The sequence below is a fragment of the Salvelinus alpinus genome, chromosome 25 (assembly GCF_045679555.1).
Source record: "Salvelinus alpinus chromosome 25, SLU_Salpinus.1, whole genome shotgun sequence".
NCBI lineage: Eukaryota > Metazoa > Chordata > Actinopteri > Salmoniformes > Salmonidae > Salvelinus > Salvelinus alpinus.
In genome coordinates this window covers 26,768,150-26,789,146 of record NC_092110.1, presented here as the reverse complement: position 1 = coordinate 26,789,146, position 20,997 = coordinate 26,768,150, and the positions used below count along the sequence as shown (strand labels likewise).

Below are 20,997 nucleotides of genomic sequence, written 5' to 3'. Positions count from 1 at the left end.
GTGCCTAGTGACCACAGCCCAGGTATTTCTGTTCAAACGTAAGATTCTATAGGCCATTTTAATTCAGAGCATCCTAGCTTCTCTGAAACATCAGCCTTTGCTGCATTATTGATCATTCAGCCTCTGAGACCGAGGCAGAAGCCACTGGTACTAGGGCTAAAACAAAATGTATTCTCTGTTTCTGCTGAATGATGACAGATACTCACCTGTGTTTGGAGAGCCTTTGCTGGACGGATGCTTGTTCATAGAGAACAGAGTCTCGTATAAATATTAAATGGTGTAGAATCCTCCATTCCTTTTACAGAGAAACCAGTCTGAGAGGGAGAGAGAAAAAGAGACAGACAGACAGAAAGACAGAGAGAGAGAGGGAGAAAAGGAGACAGAGAGGGAGAGACAGAGAGAGAGAGAGAGAGAGACGGGATGAGTCTGTCACTGGGGTATAATCCTGGGAAATGCTAAAATTGTGCTGGCGGATAATTTATTCAACTTGTCTCAACTTGTCTTCTTCGTGGAATAGTCAATCTTCTGAGTTGAGAGAAGGCCTTGCAGACAATGCAATGCGGCAGTGGCACAACTTCAGACAACATTGCATCATCATTTCACCATTGAGCTGCCATTGCTGTAGCCCCATATAAAAAATACTATATTATACTATGGTCCAAATGCTGTAGAATTACTATATAGTGGTTTTGCGGACATCACTGTAGTATTCACTGTATACTGAAGTCTGCAACAACACTGTAGTACTTACCTATAACTATAGTATAAATACTGTAGTAAAAGAAAACTGTAGTATATACTATAGTAATTCATGTAGTGTGTTTGAGAATTGTTGTATTTTAGTGTTTACTGTAGTGTTTTTGCAGACTGTAATAAAGTGTGGTATTTACTGTAGTGTTTTTACAGAGATTACTGTAGTATTTACTATAGTTTTTGTTTTATTATCTTTTGCATAGAAGTGGAGGTTTTCTCCTTGATGAAACCTACTGGAGAAATACTAAAAGAGCAATTTTTCCAAAACCTGTATGTGAGTAGACGTGGCATCTGAACGTATAGTTCAGAGCATCTTCTCTTCTCTATAACATGCAACACAATAGGTCTATACTTGGCATGTAGTTTCGCACTTATGGGTGGCACAAATTGGGATGTGAGGGAGGGAAATAGGCAGGCTTTATGCAAATAGTGTTATCACGTTTGAAGGTAAGACCCAGGTGCAGACAGTGTCGAAGTAACTAAAGTTTATTAATTCAAACACGGGAAGGCAAAGGTACAGGACAACAGGCAGGCTCAGGGTCAGGGCAGGCAGAGGTCGGTAATCCAGAGTAGAGGGTAAAGGACAACAGGCAGGCTCAGGGTCAGGGCAGGCAGAGGTCGGTAATCCAGAGTAGAGGGTAAAGGATGGCAGGCAGGCTCAGGGTCAGGGCAGGCAGAGGTCGGTAATCCAGAGTAGAGGGTAAAGGACGGCAGGCAGGCTCAGGGTCAGGGCAGGCAGAGGTCGGTAATACAGAGTAGAGGGTAAAGGACAACAGGCAGGCTCAGGGTCAGGGCAGGCAGAGGTCGGTAATCCAGAGTAGAGGGTAAAGGACAACAGGCAGGCTCAGGGTCAGGGCAGGCAGAGGTCGGTAATCCAGAGTAGAGGGTAAAGGACAGCAGGCAGGCTCAGGGTCAGGGCAGGCAGAGGTCGGTAATCCAGAGTAGAGGGTAAAGGACAACAGGCAGGCTCAGGGTCAGGGCAGGCAGAGGTCGGTAATCCAGAGTAGAGGGTAAAGGACAACAGGCAGGCTCAGGGTCAGGGCAGGCAGAGGTCGGTAATCCAGAGTAGAGGGTAAAGGATGGCAGGCAGGCTCAGGGTCAGGGCAGGCAGAGGTCGGTAATCCAGAGTAGAGGGTAAAGGACGACAGGCAGGCTCAGGGTCAGGGCAGGCAGAAAGGACAAAACTGGGGAAAATAGAACACAGGAAAGTAGACAAGGCAGGAGCAAGGCGAAAAACACTGGTAGGTTTGAGGAACAAAACGAACTCGCACAGACAGACAGAAAACATCGGGTATAATGGGGAAGATGGGTGACACCTGGAGGAGGGTGGAGACAAGCACAAGGACAGTTGAAACAGATCAGGGCGTGACAAGCAAAGTAGTGTTTTTGCGGAGTGTAGTGTTTTTGCGGACACTACTGTAGTATTTACAACAGTGTTTTTGTTGCGGATAATACTCTAGTATTTACAATTTTTCATGTGGGGCAGTACACTGTTTTTATATACAGTACCTGTCAAAAGTTTGGCCACACCTACTCATTCAAGGGTTTTTCTTTATTTTTACTATTCTACATTGTAGAATAATGGTGAAGACATCAATACTATGAAATAACAAATATGGAATCATGTAGTAACCAAATAAGGGTTCAACAAATCAAAATATATTTTATATTTGAGTTCTTCAAAGCCACCCTTTGCCTTGATGACAGCTTTGCACGCTCTTGGCATTCTCTCAACTAGCTTCATGAGGAATGCTTTACCAACAGTCTTAAAGGAGTTCCCACATGTGCTTAGCACTTGTTGGCTGCTTTTCCTTCACTCTGCGGTCCAACTCATCCCAAACCATCTCAATTGGGTTGAGGTCGGGTGATTTCTGAGGCCAACTCATCTGATGCAGCACTTCATCACTCTCCTTCTTTGTCATATAGCCCTTACACAGCCTTGGGTCATTGTCCTGTTGAAAAACAAATGATAGTCCCACTAAGCACAAACCAGATGGGATGGTTTATCGCTGCAGAATGCTGTGGTAGCCATGCTGGTTATGTGTGCCTTGAATTCTATATCAATCACAGACAGTGTCACAGCAACAAAAAAAACACACCATCACACCTCCATGCTTCACGGTGGGAACCACACATGCAGAGATCATCCGTTCACCTACTCTGCGTCTCACAAACACACAGCAGTTGGAACCAAAAATCTCGAATTTGGACTCATTTACTCAACAAAGGACACATTTACACCAGTATAATTTCCATTGCTTGTGTTTCTTGGTCCAAGCAAATCTCTTCTTATTATTGGTGTCCTTTAGTAGTTGTTTCTTTGCAGCAATTCAACCATGAAGGCCTGATTCCCACAGTTTCCTCTGAACAGTTGATGTTAAGATGTGTCTGTTACTTGAACTCTGTGAAGCATTTATTTGGGCTGCAATCTGAGGTGTACTTAACTATAATGAACTTATCCTCAACCAGAGGTAACTCTGGTTCTTGCTTTCCTGTGCCGGTCTTCATGAGAGCATGTTTCATCATAGCGCTTAACAGTTTTTGCGACTGCACTTGAAGAAGCTTCTTGTTCTTGAAATGTTCCGGATTGACTGACCTTCATGTCTTAAAGTAATGATGGACTGTTGTTTCTCTTTGCTTATTTGAGCTGTTCTTGCCATAATATGGACTTGGTATTTTACCAAATAGGGCTATCTTCTGTATACCCCCCTACCTTGTCACAACACAACTGATTGGCTCAAACGCATTAAGAATGAAATACATTTCACAGATTAACTTTTAACAAGGCACACCTGTTAATTGAAATGCATTCCAGGTGACTACCTCATGAAGCAGGTTGAGAGAATGCCAAGAGTGTGCAAATCTGTCATCAAGGCAAAGGGAAGAGTCTCAAATATAAAATATATTGTGATTTGCTTAACACTTTTTTGGTGACACATGATTCCATATGTGTTATTTCATAGTTTTTATGTCTTCGCTATTTAAATGTATTTTTAGTTCACCTTTATTTAAATAGGCAAGTCAGTTAAGAACAAATTCTTATTTACAATGACGGCCTAGGAACAGTGGGTTATGTCACAACTTCCGCCGAAGTCGGGTTCTCTCCTTGTTCGGGCCGCGCTCGGCGGTCGGCGTCGCCGGTCTTCTAGCCATCATCGATCCACTTTTCATTTTCCATGTGTTTTGTCTTGTTTTTCCTCACACCTGGTTTCAATTCCCTAAATTACTTGTTGTGTATTTAACCCTCTGTTCCCCCCATGTCTTTGTGTGGGATTGTTTATTGTAGTGCTTGTGCACGTTCCCCGTGAGCGCACGACGGGTTATGTTTGTGCCTTTATGTTGTTGTTCTGGATGCTGTTGGTTTTTTCTTAATAAATCTTCGGTTATTACCCAGTTCTGCTCTCCTGCGCCTGACTTCTCTGCCGAAAATTACGCACCCCGCTACAGGTTAACAGCCTTGTTCAGGGGCAGAACGACAGTTTTTTACCTTGTCAGCTCGGGGATTCATTCTAACAACCTTTCAGTTACTGGCCCAACGCTCTAACCACTAGGCTACCTGCCGCCCCAGGTTCAATGTAGAAAATAGTAAAAAATTAAGAAAAACAATTGAATGAGTAGGTGTTCTAAAACTTTTGACCGGTAGTGTACATATATATATGTATATAATGGTGTCGAGTATGGACAGTATATGACTAGAAAAGGTGTGTACAGCAGTACTTATATAGGATGAGCCATGACTAGAATACAGTGAACAACAATATAAAAGCAACATGGTAAGTGTTGTTCTCATGTTTCATGAGCTGAAATTTAAGATCTCAGACATTTTCCAGACACAGAAAAAGCATATTTCTCAAAAATATTGTGCACAAATTTGTTTACGTCACTGTTATTGAGCATTTCTCCTTTGCCAAGATAATCAATCCACCTGACAGGTGTGTCATATCAAGAAGCTGATTAAACAGCATGATCATTAAACAGGTGCACCTTGTGCTGGGGAAAATGCAAGGTCACTCTAAAATGTGCCGTTTTGTCACACAACACAATGCCACAGATGTCTCAGTTTTTGTGATTGGCATGCTGAATCCAGGAATGTCCACCAGAGCTTAATTTCTCTACCATAAGCCGCCTCCAACATCATTTTAGAGAATTTGCCAGTACGTCCAACCGGTCTCACAACCGCAGACCACGTGTATGTCATCGTGTGGGCGAGAGGTAGGCATAAACTACGGACAACAAACACAATTGCATTTTATCAATGGCAATTTGAATGCACAGAGATACCGTGATGAGATCCTGAGGCCCGTTGTCCTCTGCCATCACCCATTTATCCTCTGCCATCACCTCATGTTTCAGCATGATAATACACAGCCCCATGTCGCAAGAATCTGTACACAATTCCTGGAAGCTGAAAATGGCCCAGTTTTTCCATGGCCTGCATACTCACCAGCCATGTCAACCATTGAGCATGTTTGGGATGCTCTGGATTGACGTTTACTACTCTGTGTTCCAGTTCCCACCAATATCCAGCAACTTCGCACAGCCATTGAAGAGGAGTGGGACAACATTCCAGAGGCTACAATCAACAGCCTGATCAACTCTATGTGAAGGAGATGTGTCGCGATGCATGAGGCAAATGGTGATCACATCAGATACTGACTGGTTTTCTGATCCACGCCAGATACTGACTGGTTTTTCAAGGTATATGTGACCAAAAGATGTATATCTGTATTCCCAGTCATTTGAAATCCATAGATTAGGTCCTAATGAATTTATTTAAATTGACTGATATCCTTATATGAACTGTAACTCAGTAAAATCTTAGACATTTTTGCATGTTGCGTTTATATTTTTGTTCAGTATACATATACTGTAAAGTGGTAAAACTGTATGTAAACATTATTAAAGTGACCAGTGTTCAATGACTCGATGTACATAGGGCAACAGTCTAAGGTGCAGGGTAGAGTACCCGCTGGTAGCCAGCTAGTGACAGTGTCTAAGGTTCATGACAAGGTACTGGGCGGAGTTCAGCTCGTGATGACTGTTTAGTATTCTCTTTAACAAAGATATCTACATATATTTCAGGATGTTGTCTGGAAATAATCAGAATTCATGTAAATATTGCAGTTTAGAAAACAAATCTTGTCCAAAATAAAGTGGTCTCTTGGGGTACGTTGAGCTGCCTGCAAATTTCTTTACTGAATGAAATATTACCACTACCTTTTTAAAATCATATCTATCTTTATTCCCCAAACACAATTCAACACAATCACAATTGATTTTCGACTTTTAATAATTGTAAGCATCTTTTAACACAGGCTTAACATTTAACAAACACTTTGTACCATTTTTAAAAACTTTTAACATAGGCCAGGCCTCATATCCCAGCGATAATGCCTTGCATTATGCCTGGGAAGAATACACTTACATTTGCTCAACTTGCCATTGACTCAACCATTGGCTCAACTTACCTCATGGCCGTTGGCTGAACTTACCGCAAGGCAAACATTTTGACTATATTAGTCCACATACAAGTCAAAAAAAGAAAAACCTGTTTTTGCTTTATCATTATGGGGTACTGTGTGTAGATTGATGAGGGGAAAAAACTATTTTATTAATTTTGGTATAAGGCTGTAACGTAACAAAATGTGGAAAAAGTCAAGAGGTCGGAATACTTTCTGAAGGGACTACAATGCCTTCAGAAAGTAGCTACAATGATGCACTTTCATGCAAGGTTAAGAACCTAATTGAAGCTTATAGAGACCGCAACTGATGTGTAGAACAATCTTAACATTATCTACTTTGGTTTAGATACAAGCATCATGAAACCTGTAACACAATACATTCATTTGACTTGCGTATCACTTTTTCCATGTGGTTTTATCCTTCAGACTCCATGAAATTATGACCGCTTCCTAAATATTTGGTGAAATTATAAATGTTGTGTTTCTTAGAATGTAACTCTAATGTAAATGTAGAAACAAGGGTGGCTCAACTTACCCCACTATCCCCTAAACATTAAAATACTAATATTCCATTAGTAGTCTCTGCAGTCTTTGTCTGGTCATCCCCTTGTCTCTGTTTTATTCAAGGAGAGGGTATGTGTAACTAGAGTGAAAGAATGGTAGTGGGTTGTCGAAATAAAGTAAAGCTATTCTCTGATTAAGTTAAATGCGGTAGAGAGGTGGGTTGGGCAGTCCGCCCTTGGAAACAGATCACAGAGAATGTGGTTTTAATCCAGTGATGTGGCTGCGGTGGTGGTAGGACGCCTCCCAAGGACGCTCGTCCGCTGATGCACCTCAAAGCGCTCTCCTCAAGGCTTTGACGGATGACACCCCCGCTCCAAAATGATAGGCTATTATTTCACTTTGCAATGGATAAATGGCAACACTAGCTGCTACCTGTCCCCCTTCCCTCGCCATGCCTCGCCTCGCAGCCTGGCACCAACAGACAGACAAGGGAGGGAGGGAGTAGAGAATAAAAGGTTTGTGGGACTGTGCCATTTTGTGATCTTACTTTCTCTTTTTCCACTTTGTTGTTCTAGGTGACTGACTACATTGTGCTGCTGTAGTGACAATGGCATTTGATAAGCAGATGATTTGATCATGGGTTTTGACTGTTGCAACTGCTGAAGGTTATTTGTTCTTAGCTATTTACACAGCATATGTTGCTCTCTCTCTCTCTCTCTCTCTCTCTCTCTCTCTCTCTCTCTCTCTCTCTCTCTCTCTCTCTCTCTCTCTCTCTCTCTCTCTCTCTCTCTCTCTCTCTCTCTCTCTCTCTCTCTCTCTCTCTCTCTCTCTCTCTCTCTCTCTCTCTCTCTCTCTCTCTCTCTCACACAGACCAGCAGTATTCATGGTCTCCTTCTCAGCACTTCGATGAAGACAGCTACTCCCCTCCTCCACCCAGGAACATGAAGGCTCTATCGGGTGGCCGGCCCAGCCAGCTCCAGATCACCTCAGCTCACACCTGCAGCCTGGCCGACTGCGACCACTCCCTGGACCACCATGAGTCCCGCACCCCCTCATACCTCCTCAGCCCCACAGAGAGCTGTCTCATGGAGCACCACCGCTGCTCCCCCCGTAGCTCCATCCACTCTGAGTGCATGGCGATGCCAGTCTCCATGGCCAACACAGACCACTCCATCTCCAGCAGTACCTTTCCCAGGATGCACTACAGCTCCCACCACGACGGCAGTGGGTCGCGGGACGGTGGTAGTAAAGGAGGAGGAGGAGGAGGTGTTGGCTGTGGATCACGGGATCGAGATGAGTGTGGCTCGTCGCATGGCGGTAGCGGTAAGATGAACAGAATCCCAGCCAACCTGCTGGACCAGTTTGAGAAGCAGCTTCCGTTACACCGTGATGGCTTCCACACGTTGCAGTACCAGAGGGCATCCACCACCACCACGGAGCACCGCAACGAGAGCCCTGGGAGGATCCGACACCTGGTACACTCAGTCCAGAAGCTCTTCACCAAGTCCCACTCCCTGGAGGGCTCGTCCAAGATGAACGGAACCAAGGGAGACTCGCACCGGGAAGGCTCCCACCACCACCATCATCACCACCAAGGACACCACAAACACAGCAAGCGCAGCAAGAGCAAAGAGCGTAAGTCATCAGACAGCAGCAGTAAGCAGCGCTCCGGGGTGGCGGGCTGGTGGAGCTCAGACGATAACCTGGACAGTGACAGTACGTACCGGACGCCCAGTGTCATGTCACGCCAACATGTGGATCACATCAGCCACTGCTACCCCGACTCTGTCCACAGCCACTACGGGGACCTGTCGCTCAAGACCTCCAAGAGCAACAACGATGTGAAGTGTTCCGCGTGTGAGAGCGTGGCCATGGCTCCTGAAGGGAAGTTCATGAAGAGGAGCTCCTGGTCAACGCTGACCGTCAGCCAGGCCAAGGAGGCCTACAGGAAGTCCTCCCTCAACCTGGAGAAACCCATGATGCCCACAGACCTCAAGCCCAACCTCAGGCCCTGCCACTACCTACAGGTGAGTCACTCTTCTAGTCCTAGTCTGTCCGTTGCTGGAGCCATGTTGCCGGAACCACAGCAATGTGATAGATAGATAGATAGATAGATAGATAGATAGATAGATAGATAGAAAGAAAGAAAGAAAGAAAGAAAGAAAGAAAGAAAGAAAGAAAGAAAGAAAGAAAGAAAGAAAGAAAGAGACCAGAACGAAAAAGTACTCTACTGTAAGTCACTCTGAATAAGAGCATCTGCTAATTGACTAAAATGGATGGGATTGACAGATAAGCAGACAGATATGTACACATAGACATAGGTCCACGGGTAGTCTGATTTAGTGAAGCCATTGAAGAGAGAGAGGATTTATTGTCATTATCAGTCAGTGTAGAACCAAAGACCAGCTATGCTTCATTCTAACACTCAGAAACACTGCAAACAATGAGGCTCATTGATTAGCATGGATCTCAATATTTAAGCCTGCCATTTATATAGCACTCTATTCCATCAGAGGCTCATGTTCAGCAGACAGACAGCTCTGAATCCAGACAGCGTTATTATGATGTTGTTTGTCTCAGCTGGACCTCTGATAGTTCTGAGAGATAATCTCTTGTATTTCCCTGTCCAGGATATGAATCACCTGTCAGGGGCTCAGCAGGGTAGAAGCAGTGAGGGGACAGCTCTGTGGGAGATATCAATTACTGTATCAATGAATAACACCAGGGACGAGGCAGGAGGGCAAGAAAAAGACTCCGGATCATTGCAGGTTTGAGCTTTTTGCTGTGCCATGTTTCCAGAATGAGTCAGTTGGTCTGTATTGGTGTGTGAGAGACCAGGATCTGCATTGTGGGAAACCCTGGTGGATTGTGGGTAATGACATTAAGATCAATTCAAAGTGAATCAGCATTTTTGTAGTTGATGGTCCAGAGGTTTTATGTTAGGTTTGTTGTAGTAAGGGGTATTTGTTTAGGAATGGCAACTTCCTTGCCCACGGCACTGAATGCCTACTGCACTATTTCACTAAAATAACGCTGTATATGAAACGATGCTGTTGGTGTATGATGAATCAATATCAAGCTCTTCCTGACAGTAAAAAGTACTTGTTTTACAGTTTACATACAACCCATGAATGGGCTATTGCCTGAAGCTAAAACCATTTGAACTCCTTAGCACTCAGATAAATACTCCTCAGAGACTCTCTACGGAGTAGAATGTGGTGTAACTGTTAGATGCTGTCTTTAATGGACAAGAAATACATGATACATGACTCAACCCACCCACCATTCTAGTGAGGAGGCAATGCTTATCTGACAATTAACTGACGTAAACAAGAAAACAGAGGTTTTGTGACTAATTCCAAGCATCTGTATACAAAACCCTTTTAATGGTGATGAAAATGATGAACCCCAGACAACGGTAGCCTCTAGAACCTCTAATCTCTTTATCTCTCTAAGTGCACTAAGCTCTCCCTGAGACTGATGATAAGAGACGGTAATGCATTCTTGGTCTTTTGATGGGGTGTCTGAACGGCCATAAACACGTTGTTTTTCTATAAATAGCCAGGTCCATTCCGTTGGTTCTCCGCTGCAGGGCTATTTTGAGCCTTGTCAATCGGCCCAGCTGGTGACGCATTTCTCCTGGGGATTGATGCCCCTTCTCTGAGGTGAACTAGCTACCAGGGAGGACTGTGGATCCACAGAGGGCTAGGAGACAGGGGGAAATAAACAGACTATTTTGGTCTATGGCTGGCTGGCTGGCTAACTGGCTGGCTAGCTGGCTCAATGGCTGACTGGCTCGCTGGCTCAATGGCTGACTGGCTGGCTCAATGGCTGACTGGCTGGCTCAATGGCTGACTGGCTGGCTCAATGGCTGGCTGGCTGGCTCAATGGCTGGCTGGCTGGCTCAATGGCTGGCTGGCTGGCTCAATGGCTGGCTAGCTGGCTCACTGGCTGACTGGCTCAATGGCTGACTGGCTGGCTCAATGGCTGACTGGCTGGCTCAATGGCTGGCTGGCTGGCTGGCTCAATGGCTGGCTGGCTGGCTCAATGGCTGACTGGCTGGCTCAATGGCTGACTGGCTGGCTGGCTGGCTGGCTCAATGGCTGGCTGAATGGCTGGCTGAATGGCTGGCTGGCTCAATGGCTAGCTCAATGGCTGGCTGGCTGGCTGGCTGGCTGGCTCAATGGCTGGCTGGCTCAATGGCTGGCTGAATGGCTGGCTGAATGGCTGGCTGGCTCAATGGCTAGCTCAATGGCTGGCTGGCTGGCTCAATGGCTGGCTGGCTGGCTGGCTCAATGGCTAGCTCAATGGCTGACTGGCTGGCTGGCTGGCTGGCTGGCTCAATGGCTGGCTGGCTCAATGGCTGGCTGAATGGCTGGCTGAATGGCTGGCTGGCTCAATGGCTAGCTCAATGGCTGGCTGGCTGGCTCAATGGCTGGCTCAATGGCTGACTGGCTTGTTAGCTGGCTGGCTGTCTCTATTTCTATCCCTTTCCTTATCAACAGGAGCAGTGAGGAAGTTAGATTGAGTTGTTAGTCAAGAACATTACTCTAAACGGGTCACATTGGAAGTTAGGCAGCATCCTGTTGCTGTTCTGCTTTGTTTTTCTATTTTGGTTTATAGGTGCAGTCCTATAAAAATAGTTGTTGTCGTTAGTTTTTTTGAGAGGTGGGGTGTTTGTGGCACTCCAGATGGTTGAAAGTGCCAGTCACCTTGTTGTTGTCATTGGATTTGACGACAGGGGAGAAAAGAAAGAAAAAAGCTGTTGAAAAGAGAGGAAGTTATGATGCTGTGAGAGAGCAGAGTGCTCTCCAAAAATGGGAAACTTTGGTGTGTTAGTGAGCATAGAACAGGACAGAGATGGAGTACAGTTGGCTTCTTCCTGAAATGGCAAATATTGGGAATCATACTGTATGTGCCATCGATCATCGCTCTCTGTCTTTTGCAGACTGATTTCACAAATTTGTCCCAATTACCCTAGCATGAACACACACACACTCACACACTCAGGCCCTTGTTAGTGTCTGTTAGGGAGGAACAGCAGCTTTGATTTAGATGCAGTAAGGTGACCGTGACAACGCAATGAAGTCATGGATGTGACCAGCTCACCTGGCCAAGATACACATTCACTACAGACTGCTGCTCATGGCAAACTTAATTCTCTCTCTCTCTCTCTCTGTCATCTCTCTCTCCATCTCCCATTCTCTATAATTATCTCTCTCTTTCAACCCCTCTGTCTCTTTCTCATGTTGTTTCTCCCCTCTCTTTGTAGGTCTTGCTCTTCCCTCTCTTAGATACTGTAGACAAGCAGATAGTGTAGATCTGAAAGGACTCTGACTGAAAAAACAAGCATGATACATGTCTTATTAGCCACTCCACTGCTCAGCCAAAGTGCCACTACAAAATCATTTTGTTTTACTGTTGTCTTAGCCTTCATTAATTCACTTTCACTGCTTAACACAACTCTTTTCCTTCCAAAAGAGTAGAAAGCGAGGATTAGGCTTTGATTGTTTTGCTGATAGGGCAATGCGGCAGGATTTAATAAGACAATTAATTGCCATGTTGACTTGCCAAAGCTGGACGGTTCAGAGAGAGAAAGCCTGTGATTAAAGGCAGAGTGAAGTTGCAGCGCTGCAGAAACCACAGTCTCTCTCTCTCTCTCTCTCTCATTTTAAGGGGCTTTATTGTCATGGGAAACATATGTTTACATTGCCAAAGCAAGTGAAATAGATAAACAAAAGTGAAATAAACAATAATTTTTTTTACAGTAAACACTACATTCATAAAAGTTCCAAAGAATAAAGACATGTCAAATGTCATATAATGTCTATATACTGTGTTGTAATGATGTGTAAATAGTTAAAGTACAAAAGGGAAAATAAATCCACATAAATATAGGTTGTATTTACAATGGTGTTTGTTCTTGACTGGTTGCCATTTTCTTGTGGCAACAGGTCACAAATCGTGCTGCTGTAATGGCACACTGTGGTATTTCACCCAGTAGATATGGGAGTTTAACAAAATTGGATATGTATTCAATTCTTTGTGTGTCTGTGTAATCTGAGGGAAATATGTGTCTCTAATATGGTCATACGTTTGGCAGGAGGATAGGAAGTGCAGCTCAGTTTCCACCTCATTTTGTGGGCAGTTTGCACATAGCCTGTCTTCTCTTGAGAGCCAGGTCTGCCTTCGGCGACCTTTCTCAATAGCAAGGCTATGCTCACTGAGTCTACATTGTCAAAGATTTCCTTAATTTGGGGTCAGTCACAGTAGTTGTAACGCTCGTCTGAAGAAGTGGACCAAAGCGCAGCGTGGTACGCGTTCATGATAATTTATTCACCAAAAACACTCAAGCAAAATAACAAAGTGAGAAACAAAACAGTTCTGTAAGGTGCAGGCACTAAACAGAAAATAACTACCCACAAAACACAGGTGGGAAAGGCTTCCTAAGTATGACTCCCAATCAGAGACAACGATAGACACCTGCCTCTGATTGGGAACCACACTCGGCCAAAAACAAAGAAATATAACACATAGAATGCCCACCCTAATCACACCCTGGCCTAACCAAAATCGAGACTAAAACCCTCTCTATGGCCAGGGCGTGACAGTTATCAGGTGTGCTGTCTGTTTAGGGCCAAATAGCATTCTAGTTTGCTCTGTTTTTTACAATGTGTCAGGTAATTATCTTTTTGTTTTCTCAAGGTTTGGTTGGGTCTAATTGCGTTGCTGTCCTGGGGCTCTGTGGGGTCTGTTTGTGTTTGTGAACACAGCCCCAGGACCAGTTTGCTTCGGGGGCTCTTCTCCTGGTTAATTTCTCTGTAGGAGATGGCTTTGTTATGGAAGGTTTGGGAATCGCTTCCTTTCATGTGGTTGTAGAATTGAACGGCTCCTTTCTGGATTTTGATAATTTGCGGGTATCGGCCCAATTCTGCTCTGCATGCATTATTTGGTGTTTTACGTTGTACACATAGAGATTATTTTTGCAGAATTCTGCATGCAGAGTCTCAATTTGGTGTTTGTCCCATTTTGTGAATTCTTGGTTGGTGAGAGGACCCCAGACCTCACAACCATAAAGGGCAATGGGTTCTATAACTGATTCAAGTATTTTTTTGCCAGATCCTAATTGGTATGTCGAATTTCATGTTCCTTTTGATAGCATAGCAGGCCCTTCTTGCCTTATCTCTCAGATCGTTCACAACTTTGTGGAAATTACCTGTGGCGCTGATGTTTAGGCCGAGGTATGTATCGTTTTTTGTATGCTCTAGGGCAACAGTGTCTAGATGGAATTTATATTCATGGTCCTGGCAACTGGACCTTTTTTGGAACACATTATTTTTGTCTTACTGAGATTTACTGTCAGGGCTGAGGTCTGACAGAATCTGTGCAGAAGATCTAGGTGCTGCCGTAGGCCCTCCTTGGTTGGGGACAGAAGCACTAGATCATCAGCAAACAGTAGACATTTTACTTCAGATTCTAGTAGGGTGAGGCCAGGTGCTGCAGACTGTTCTAGTGCCCTCGCCAATTTGTTGATATATAGGTTGAAGAGGGTGGGGCTACATTCCTCTCTCTCTCTCTCTCTTTATTGAAGGGCAGTGTAGTTAACCAGACTAATTTCTAATACAGTTTTAATAGTTCCAGATGTCTACGTACTCCTGTTTACAGCTAACGTTTACAGCACACATGACAGCAGTCAAACATGCAGCAGTTGGAAAGCTGATAATATACATAGGCCTCTAAATTATTCTGTCATTTTTTCCCTATCAGAGGAAAAGAGGATGTCTTGGAGCAAGTTGCCTGACTGCTAGTACTGAGTTATTAACCAAAATGTCTGTTATTTTGGGGGGTTTAATTTTGGGGGTTTTAAACAATTAATTGACTAATTGACCGAAGTCAGTTCAATTATTTGAATTCATCTTTTTCTGTGAGCTCTAGAGATATATCAGATCAAATCCGAACTGTGTGATATAGTAGGGAGTTGTAGTTTCCAACAGGCGTACAGTAAATTCGACATAGTTTAGTGTAGAAAACGTGTTAACTAAAATTACCATAGTCCATTGCGCGCCTACTTGTCCGTCTAAATTTATTTTACGCCAGCAGGAATAGAGAGCAGTTGCTTCGCGAGGTATTTCTACCTGGAAATACATGACCTAAGTGATTGATAGTTGGTATTTAGCAGTCATATAGGTATGCCTTATTTACTTTGAAGAACCACTAAAATAGTGATTTAGTCAGACAGCAGCTCTATGGAGATGAGATGATGAATTGGAATGAAATAATGTCATAAAATAAAACAAATGTATTATACACATCAACTGAAATATTTTATTATAGTAAAGTAATGACAATGAATGCTGGTGAATAAGTGATAATCAGTAATGGGCAGTCACTACCATTATGGGACTTTTAGAAATTGTTTTATTCTGTGTTGAACAGCTTTCAACCCACATAACGCATAGTGTACTTAATCGATTTTTTTTTAATCGAACCAACCTCAAAAAGCAGTAATTGCTCAGCACTACTGACTGCCTAATTTACAGAAAGGGAGCTGAGGGGATCGTCCATGCAGCGTATATTCTGTGATACGGATGTATAGATGCAGACTGCATGGTAGCCTATGTGTTGTGTGCAGCCGTTCCAGTGAAGATTATTCTTTATAGATGGATAGGACAGGGTGACAGCTGTGCTATGACATAAAGACAGCCAGAGGGCTGGAAGAAGCTTGGGAATGAGCTCAGGAAGGATGGTAACAGTTGAAGGGAATTGACCAATGGCTTATGTTTCTCCCTGCATGCTGTAGTATGTATGTTCCCTCCCTTTGTCCCTCACATGTATTTCCTGTCAGTTTGTGAGGAAAGAGGCGTGCTGTGATGTAGCACTAACAGGATGCTCCCACACACAGTGAGAGAATCCTCTGTGTGTTCATCGCCCTTACAACAGAGCCTAGCAACCTTGTGACAGGAGAGGACACCTCCAGGAAGGCAGTGAGAGAGAGAGAGAGGCAGAGAGAGAGAGGCAGAGAGAGAGAGGCAGAGAGAGAGAGGCAGAGAGAGAGAGAGAGAGAGAGAGAGAGAGAGAGAGAGAGAGAGAGAGAGAGAGAGAGAGAGAGAGAGAGAGAGAGAGAGAGAGAGAGAGAGAGAGAGAGAGAGAAAAATATAAATATACTACTAAATAATAACTAAATAATACTATAAAAGATGAAGAAAAATTCAAATATTTGTTGGGTGAAAAGCCAAAATGTGCAGTTTTGGCAGCCAAATATGTGTCCTCCTGCCACAGCCTGAGGGACAGCCAGTGAAAAATGCAAAGTAATGTTGATAATATTTCCCATTTAGCTTAGTTTTGTTTTGTCTTTCGTACCAGGTCATGTGTCTTCTCAGTCATGTTGACACTGGTCTACTACTGTTGCTTTAATGTATTGTTGTTCTGATTAATATTGTTGTTGTAGCTGTTATTAATGGTAATCCCATGTCCACTACTACTATTATTATTACTGTTAGTCCCACCATTTATTTATATATAAATATATATATATTTTGTGTATATATATACATATATATTTTATTTAAATTTTTTGATATGTATACTTTGACAATGTAAGTAATAATAACTTGCCATGTCAATAAAGTCAATTGAATTGAATTGAATTGAATTGAGAGAGAGAGAGAGAGAGAGAGAGAATTTTCATCATAGGTACATCATAGGTACAAAAAATCCAGAAAATCACATTGTAGGATTTTTAATGAATTTATTTGCAAATTATGGTGGAAAATAAGTATTTGGTCAATAACAAAAGTTTATCTCAATACTTTGTTATATACCCTTTGTTGGCAGTGACAGAGGTCAAACGTTTTCTGTAAGTCTTCACAAGGTTTTCACACACTGTTGCTGGTATTTTGGCCCATTCCTCCATGCAGATCTCCTCTAGAGCAGTGATGTTTTGGGGCTGTTGCTGGGCAACACGGACTTTCAACTCCCTCCAAAGATTTTCTATGGGGTTGAGATCTGGAGACTGGCTAGGCCACTCCAGGACCTTGAAATGCTTCTTACGAAGCCACTCCTTCGTTGCCCGGGCGGTGTGTTTGGGATCATTGTCATGCTGAAAGACCCAGCCACGTTTCATCTTCAATGCCCTTGCTGATGGAAGGAGGTTTTCACTCAAAATCTCACGATACATGGCCCCATTCATTCTTTCCTTTACACGGATCAGTCGTCCTGGTCCCTTTGCAGAAAAACAGCCCCAAAGCATGATGTTTCCACCCCCATGCTTCACAGTAGGTATGGTGTTCTTTGGATGCAACTCAGCATTCTTTGTCCTCCAAACACGACGAGTTGAGTTTTTACCAAAAAGTTATATTTTGGTTTCATCTGACCATATGACATTCTCCCAATCTTCTTCTGGATCATCCAAATGCTCTCTAGCAAACTTCAGACGGGCCTGGACATGTACTGGCTTAAGCAGGGGGACACGTCTGGCACTGCAGGATTTGAGTCCATGGCGGCGTAGTGTGTTACTGATGGTAGGCTTTGTTACTTTGGTCCCAGCTCTCTGCAGGTCATTCACTAGGTCCCCCCGTGTGGTTCTGGGATTTTTGCTCACCGTTCTTGTGATCATTTTGACCCCACGGGGTGAGATCTTGCATGGAGCCCCAGATCGAGGGAGATTATCAGTGGTCTTGTATGTCTTCCATTTCCTAATAATTGCCCCCACAGTTGATTTCTTCAAACCAAGCTGCTTACCTATTGCAGATTCAGTCTTCCCAGCCTGGTGCAGGTCTACAACTTTGTTTCTGGTGTCCTTTGACAGCTCTTTGGTCTTGGCCATAGTGGAGTTTGGAGTGTGACTGTTTGAGGTTGTGGACAGGTGTCTTTATACTGATAACAAGTTCAAACAGGTGCCATTAATACAGGTAACGAGTGGAGGACAGAGGAGCCTCTTCAAGAAGAAGTTACAGGTCTGTGAGAGCCAGAAATCTTGCTTGTTTGTAGGTGACCAAATACTTATTTTCCACCATAATTTGCAAATAAATTCATAAAAAATCCTACAATGTGATTTTCTGGATTTTTTTTTCTCATTTTGTCTGTCATAGTTGAAGTGTACCTATGATGACAATTACAGGCCTCTCTCATCTTTTTAAGTGGGAGAACTTGCACAATTGGTGGCTGACTAAATACTTTTTTGCCCCACTGTATATATATAGAGAGAGAGAGAGCAGGAAAGTGGCAGAGGGAGATATATATAGAGAGAGAGAGCAGGAAAGTGGCAGAGAGAGATATATATAGAGAGAGAGAGCAGGAAAGTGGCAGAGAGAGAGAGAGAGCAGGAAAGTGGCAGAGAGAAAGAGAGAGAGCAGGAAAGTGGCAGAGAGAGAGAGAGAGAGAGAGAGCAGGAAAGTGGCAGAGAGAGAGAGAGAGAGCAGGAAAGTGGCAGAGGTAGATAGAGAGAGCAGGAAAGTGGCAGAGAGAAAGAGAGAGAGCAGGAAAGTGGCAGAGAGAAAGAGAGAGAGCAGGAAAGTGGCAGAGAGAGAGAGAGAGAGAGCAGGAAAGTGGCAGAGAGAGAGAGAGAGCAGGAAAGTGGCAGAGAGAAAGAGAGAGAGCAGGAAAGTGGCAGAGAGAGAGAGAGAGAGAGCAGGAAAGTGGCAGAGAGAGAGAGAGAGAGCAGGAAAGTGGCAGAGGTAGATAGAGAGAGCAGGAAAGTGGCAGAGAGAGAGAGAGAGCAGGAAAGTGGCAGAGAGAGAGAGAGAGAGAGCAGGAAAGTGGCAGAGGGAGATAGAGAGAGAGAGAGAGCAGGAAAGTGGCAGAGGGAGATAGAGAGAGCAGGAAAGTGGCAGAGAGAAAGAGAGAGAGCAGGAAAGTGGCAGAGAGAAAGAGAGAGAGCAGGAAAGTGGCAGAGGGAGATAGAGAGAGAGAGAGCAGGAAAGTGGCAGAGGGAGATATATATAGAGAGAGAGAGCAGGAAAGTGGCAGAGAGAGAGAGAGAGAGCAGGAAAGTGGCAGAGGGAGAAAGAGAGAGCAGGAAAGTGGCAGAGGGAGATAGAGAGAGCAGGAAAGTGGCAGAGAGAAAGAGAGAGAGCAGGAAAGTGGCAGAGAGAAAGAGAGAGAGCAGGAAAGTGGCAGAGGGAGATAGAGAGAGAGAGAGCAGGAAAGTGGCAGAGGGAGATAGAGAAAGAGAGAGAGCAGGAAAGTGGCAGAGGGAGATAGAGAGAGAGCAGGAAAGTGGCAGAGGGAGATAGAGAGAGAGAGAGCAGGAAAGTGGCAGAGGGAGATAGAGAGAGAGAGAGAGCAGGAAAGTGGCAGAGGGAGATAGAGAGAGAGAGAGCAGGAAAGTGGCAGAGGGAGATAGAGAGAGAGAGAGCAGGAAAGTGGCAGAGGGAGATAGAGAGAGAGAGAGAGCAGGAAAGTGGCAGAGAGAAAGAGAGAGAGCAGGAAAGTGGCAGAGGGAGATAGAGAGAGAGAGAGAGAGAGCAGGAAAGTGGCAGAGGGAGATAGAGAGAGAGAGAGAGCAGGAAAGTGGCAGAGGGAGATAGAGAGAGAGAGAGCAGGAAAGTGGCAGAGGGAGATAGAGAGAGCAGGAAAGTGGCAGAGAGAAAGAGAGAGAGCAGGAAAGTGGCAGAGAGAAAGAGAGAGAGCAGGAAAGTGGCAGAGGGAGATAGAGAGAGCAGGAAAGTGGCAGAGAGAAAGAGAGAGAGCAGGAAAGTGGCAGAGAGAAAGAGAGAGAGCAGGAAAGTGGCAGAGGGAGATAGAGAGAGAGAGAGAGCAGGAAAGTGGCAGAGAGAAAGAGAGAGAGAGAGCAGGAAAGTGGCAGAGGGAGATAGAGAGAGAGAGAGAGAGCAGGAAAGTGGCAGAGGGAGATAGAGAGAGAGAGAGCAGGAAAGTGGCAGAGGGAGATAGAGAGAGAGAGAGAGCAGGAAAGTGGCAGAGGGAGATAGAGAGAGCATGAAAGTGGCAGAGAGAAAGAGAGAGAGCAGGAAAGTGGCAGAGGGAGATAGAGAGAGAGAGAGCAGGAAAGTGGCAGAGGGAGATAGAGAGAGAGAGAGAGCAGGAAAGTGGCAGAGGGAGATAGAGAGAGCAGGAAAGTGGCAGAGAGAAAGAGAGAGAGCAGGAAAGTGGCAGAGAGAAAGAGAGAGAGCAGGAAAGTGGCAGAGGGAGATAGAGAGAGAGAGAGCAGGAAAGTGGCAGAGGGAGATAGAGAGAGAGCAGGAAAGTGGCAGAGGGAGATAGAGAGAGAGGAGAAAATAAGACTGAATCATTCTCTTCCTACATTCCTCTCTGAGGAAATGATGAAGTGGGGAGGGATTATCACTGATTGAGTTGTTTGGAGACAAGCGTGGGGCCAAGGAAGCCAGATCTATCCCCATCTCTACTCGAGCCCTATTTTAATGCCACTGACTTATGTTCGTAGTGGGAGAGGACCTGAGTTGAGCGGAGCAGCAGAGTTAATCAATGAAATTCCCTGCAGCAGCAGCAGGGCCTGCAGCCTACAGCCCATCTCCCTGGGGATGCCTCTGGGGCAGGATCAGAGATGAGGCCTGAGGGCTCAGTCATGGGAAGGGACATACACGTGAACACCCACACAGCCTGGGAGAGTAACCGGACTGTAGATACTGTATATCTCAGAATGTGTTGCCTTTTTCTGCCTCTTTTTGCCATCAGTGTAGTTTGTAGTGGTTCTCCTCACTTTGAGTGCATTCATTCAATTCGGCCTATCAATAACTGAGCACACATTTTCTAGTATATTCCATCATGTTGGAAGCAGCATGAGCTGTTCAGACACTTACTGTGTAGATCTGTATGTTCTCTTCCTCCATGCAAAAAGCCCTGTGCTGTGTGTGTGTATTCATTAGGATGGGGGGAAACACAGTGATGTCTGGTCCGTTGTCACTACACAGGGGGAGATGGGAGATGCTCCAATCAATCTACTATAGTTTACCAGCAAATCCAAATGAAACTAATCTCACCACAGCTTGTGGCACTCCTTACTTAATTAGACGTCTAAAAATATCAAACTCCTTGAAGACTTAATTCGCTCATCGACTATGATGAGCATTCAGTGTGTGTGTGTGTGTGTGTGTGTGTGTGTGTGTGTGTGTGTGTGTGTGTGTGTGTGTGTGTGTGTGTGTGTGTGTGTGTGTGTGTGTGTGTGTGTGTGTGTGTGTGTGTGTGTGTGTGTGTGTGTGTGTGTGTGTGTGTGTGTGTGTGTGTGCCCTATGAGAACAACGTTGCTTATTTGTGTGACATCATTATGGCATCAAGCCCTTTACTCTGGAATAATAATATC

At 44.5% G+C, this 20,997-nt stretch overlaps 1 protein-coding gene and 1 non-coding gene across 4 annotated transcripts in view; one reads left to right on the top strand and one right to left on the bottom strand.

The window, feature by feature from the left end:
* Nucleotides 1–20,997, top strand: part of dlgap2a (discs, large (Drosophila) homolog-associated protein 2a) — a 232,481-nt gene that overhangs the window by 126,807 nt on the left and 84,677 nt on the right. For 2 of the 3 annotated variants that reach the window (XM_071366369.1, XM_071366367.1), the window contains one exon: nucleotides 7,590–8,746. In XM_071366369.1, coding sequence (XP_071222470.1) covers nucleotides 7,661–8,746 — 1,086 coding nt within the window. In that variant the 5' untranslated portion in view covers nucleotides 7,590–7,660. Of the gene's footprint in view, nucleotides 1–5,192; nucleotides 5,452–7,589; nucleotides 8,747–20,997 lie in introns of those variants that run through there. The other variant, XM_071366368.1, reaches the window with a different exon arrangement.
* Nucleotides 961–1,014, bottom strand: LOC139554068 (U7 small nuclear RNA). Its single transcript, XR_011670800.1, has one exon. It is a non-coding gene; the product is annotated as a U7 small nuclear RNA (small nuclear RNA).